Below are 4531 nucleotides of genomic sequence, written 5' to 3' on the forward strand. Positions count from 1 at the left end.
AGGCAAACCCATGAAGATGAGCAGAACCACCAGAGACGAGACAGGCAAACCCATGAAGATGAGCAGAACCACCAGAGACGAGACAGGCAAACCCATGAAGATGAGCAGAACCACCAGAGACGAGACAGACAAACCCATGAAGATGGGCAGAACAGTCAAAGACGAGATGGGCAAACCCATGAAGAGGATCAAAACCATCAGCAACAACATAATAGACAAAACTATGAGGAGAAAGAGAGGTATCAAGGATCTCAGAATCAAAAATCCCAAGTGACCCAGAGAAGCTGTCCTAACAGAGAAAAATTCCACATGAATGAGGATGACCAGAGCCAAGACTCACAGAAAAGACACACTGAGCCATCCTTCTATCCAACTCAGATCAGTGGGAGGCCCCAAAGCAGAGAACAGCATGGTCACCCTACCAAGGCAGCTACTGTTCCCAACCCCCTCTATGACTATGTGCAAGAGCAGAAATCCCATCGATACTAGTCAATGCAAGCACCAGAGGTAAAGCAACACAAAGTCAAAAAAGAAACCTATATGTTGAGTTCACCTTTAATTCTACTTAAGAGGTCAAGAATGTATTTCTTCCTTCTATCCTCTGCTGTATCTACCTGCAAGGATGTTTTTGAGTACTAGTATTCATGTAAGGGATTTTTGGTTTTTTGAGCAGCAATTCTAGGGTTTTCTGATTCAGTGAAATCTAGGTGGTAAATTGGGTGAAATAATCATATCTTAATGTTGATCAGTTTGGGTATTTAAATCATTTCGTGCTTTGACCTCTGAGACCTGGTTGAATCATTGAAAGGTAGAACAGTAGAACACTTCTTAAAGTTCAGAAACAGAAAAGATATTCTGAAGATTTATATTACATCCAAGGATAGGAACCCTAGGTTTGGTGAGCTTTGGATCCTATGGATAAAACATCAGGAATTTCAAGCCTCATAGTCTAGACTAGAATGAAACTCATTTGAAGGCTGCTAGGAGAGCCGAGAACATAGAGTACATCTCTGATGTTTAGTACATCTCCCATGCCAGACTCTTATTCCACACCAGAGGGACTGTCCAACAGTGCCTATCACTAGAGCTGAATGAACCCATTCCAACTCAATACCTTTCTAGTTTCTGATTATATAAAACAGAGAGAAAGTATATGTCCCATGTTTGCAAATTCCAGGGGATCAGAACTGTTGATCCATAGCTCCTAAGACCTGAAAACTCTTCTCAAGAAAATCTATGTGCAGAATATGAATTGTATTAAAATATCTAATAAATAATTGATGAGCAATGACTTTCATGACTCCTTTCTTTCTTCACTGTGGGAAGATTGTGCTATTTTCACTTTTGAGCCATTTCCCAAAAATAACACCTTATTTCTTGACTTCTAAAATGTCTTTGTTCCCTGAGTTCCTGGGCACTGAAAAAAAATAAGAATCAATACAAAACAAATAACAAAGAGTCAAAATGAAACTAATCTAAACACAATTTTCAGCTCTTCCTCCCTCTACTTAGTCATATTTTACCTTTACCACTCCCTCACTGCCACATTCAAATTGTCATTGAGTCTTCCCAACTCTACATCCCCATAACTTTGGAATCTCTTCTCACGTCTCCATCTCCACTGCCTTAATGGCCCTTCTCCTCAGTGGCTCCCCAGTGACCTGAAAAAAAAATTTACATCCCTCAATGTGTCACATAAGCCTCACTATCTGATCAGATGACCTACCCAGCCTAGTCACATGAAAGGCCCCTCCCACAAGCATCCAATGCTCCAGTCACACCAAGGACTTGACCTTTTCTTAGTACACTTGATCATTCATGAATTCATATCTTTGAATACGCCATCCCATCAGCATGGAATACCTCCCTGCTATTTTCTGCCTGAAAAAACCCTAGGCATCCTCTGGGTCCCAACTAAAACTTCACCTCTTCTAAGCAGCCTTTTTGGACACTCCAAACGCTGCTTTCTCTAAGTTCACACTCACTTCTGTTATATCATCTGGCCCACACTCTATGGTAATTTTCTCTCCTGGAAAACTGGGAATAAGACCGTATCTTACTCAACCTTGTACTGCTCAGCACTTAATATAGCCAGTGATGTCTAATGGTACTAATTGTTTTTGAATAAGTGGACAGACGGAGGAAATAAGTCTGGCTTTGTAATAAATTCAACTGGACATTAATTGGGCATCTACTGCATATAAACCACAGGGACAAACAAGAGAGACTGAATTAACTCCTCATTTAGTTATGGCTCAAGGAATGAAACTAACCTTTTTAGGTCTTTTGAACAATAAGGGCTTTACTGCCTAGAACAATAAGGGCTGAATTATTAGAAATTAGAAATCAACCTCAGGGACTATTGAGTTCAATACATTACCAGACTTGCAATCCAAAAATCAGAAACATGTGATTCAGAAGCCTCTGACACTGCTGCCAAAATTGCCTATCAACATGTCTCTATAACCTTATTTACAAAAAAAAAAAAAAAAGCCAAAATCTTGGTGTGATGGTCTCTAACTCACTTTCACCTTCCAAATATCATGCAAATATGCCTAGTTGGAAAAACATTAATTCACATCTAGAAGTCTAGCTGCAAATAAGTCTAGGAAATATAGAAGGAGATAGGAACGTTGTATTTACCATAGGAAGAATATGATAACTCATAATAATAGCTGCTTTCCTGAAGAAAATAAAAATATAGTAAGACCAATACATACAGCAAACAACCATTATGCAAGGCACAATGTCATAAGTACAAGAAAATTACTGTTATGACACCAAGGGTGTAAGTAGCTATACCTAAAAGGACTAAGAAAGAGTCCTAAGAAGGACTTAGAAGAAAGGCATCTAAGCTAGGACTGTGATCCTGGGGGACAGAGAAAAACGCAAAGGGCCATGGCTTGTCCTGGGCCTCAAGATCAGTGAGAATGCCCATATGTTGGCTGCTGTTTAAATGACACATGTGTTCATGTGTAGGAAGAGTCTCCTACACAAATATTCTCTGTAACTTAAACTCTCCCCAGCAAACTAAATCAGAAGGTGGAGAATCAGGGTGAAAGAACTCAAAATCTGGAAGCTGCTCAACAATCAGTGCATCATCTACATGCCAAGTCCTTTTTTTTCTATCCCAAAATACAAAACAGCCCAAATCCATGATTCTTTTCATCTCTACTCCCATCATCCCAGTCCAGGCCACCTCTCCTAGAATACAGCTTCCTTATGGGTCTCCCCATCCCTTTTAAAAAGGTAGACCACATTGTGCCACTCCCTATTTGAAATTCCCAGTAGCTTCCCTCCATATTGAGAATAAAATACAACTTTGTTCTCAGGACCTTCCTATAGGATGGGGCCCTGCAAAGCCTCATCTTTCACCATTCTCCTCTGCATCACTGTTTTCTAATCACTCTGGCCTTCTTTCCATGATTGTAGCAGGACAAGCTGATCCCCACCTGGAGACCTTTGAACCAGCTATTTCTTTTGATCAGAATAGTCTTCTTCTCAATCTTGGTGTGGCTCAATCCTTATTTCATTCAGGTCTCGGTTAAAAAGTTGCCTTGTGAGAGAAGCTTTCTCTGTCATTTATCCTAAAACGGTATCACCCCAATCACTCTCTACCACATATTCCTCATTTGTGCTGCCAATGTTCTTAATACTTTTCATATTTGATACCTTGTTTTTATGTTACTCATTTATTGTCTTTTTCTCCCTACTGGAATGTAAGGCCCATAAGAACAAGGATTTTATTTGTTTTGTTTGCTGCTGTAATCTCTGCATTTCAGACAATAACTTGTCATGATGTACATCCAATAAATAAGTGTTGGTTGAATGCTCGTAGAAGCCCTCCATGATCTGGCTTCAGTGTATGTTTCCAACTCAGTTTCCAACAATGCCCCTAGACTCCAACTTAACAGGACAACTTTCTAGCCTCCATGTCATTGCTTATACAATTTCTTCCACTTAGATGCTGTCCTGATCTTTGCCTGCCAAAATCATTCTTGGGACTGATGTCACCTTCTGCACCTATCATCAGCATAGAGCTTATCAGATTGCGTTGAAGCAAAATTTTTAACTCATCTATTTCCCATCAAGCAATAAGGTCCCAGAAGACAGAAACTGCATCTTATTCACAGTTTTATATTTCACATCAAGCACAGTGACTGACCAATTATATACATAAAGTTGAGATTTAAAATTTTAAAAAGACTTACATTTAAGACCTAGTTTTACCACTTACCAATTTTATGATCTTAAAAAATTTGTCTCTTTAAGTCTCAGTTTTCTCATCTGTAAGATGGGGTTTAAAAATCCAGTTTAAAAAAAACAAAAATTAACAAGTGGAACCCAATCAAACTAAAGAGCTCTTCAGAACAGCAAAAGAAGCTGTCGACAGAGTAAATGGAAAACCTACAAAATGGGAGAAAATGTTCTCAAACTATTAATCCAACAAAGGTCCAATATTCAATATCTGTAAGGAACTTAAACCAACAAAAGAAAAACAAATAACTGCATTTAAAAATTGGCAAAGAAC

General features: G+C 39.0%; 1 protein-coding gene across 1 annotated transcript in view; it reads left to right on the forward strand.

Annotated features, from left to right (window-relative positions):
• The window catches only part of RPTN (repetin), a 4063-nt gene extending 3574 nt beyond the window's left edge, over positions 1–489 (forward strand). Inside the window, exon 4 of the mRNA XM_017877860.1 lies at positions 3–489. Coding sequence (XP_017733349.1) covers positions 3–489 — 487 coding nt within the window. The remainder of the gene's footprint in view (positions 1–2) is intronic.
• Positions 490–4531: the final 4042 nt, after the last annotated feature.

Source organism: Rhinopithecus bieti, unplaced genomic scaffold (genome assembly GCF_001698545.2).
Source record: "Rhinopithecus bieti isolate Rb0 unplaced genomic scaffold, ASM169854v2 scaffold_10548, whole genome shotgun sequence".
Lineage (NCBI taxonomy): Eukaryota > Metazoa > Chordata > Mammalia > Primates > Cercopithecidae > Rhinopithecus > Rhinopithecus bieti.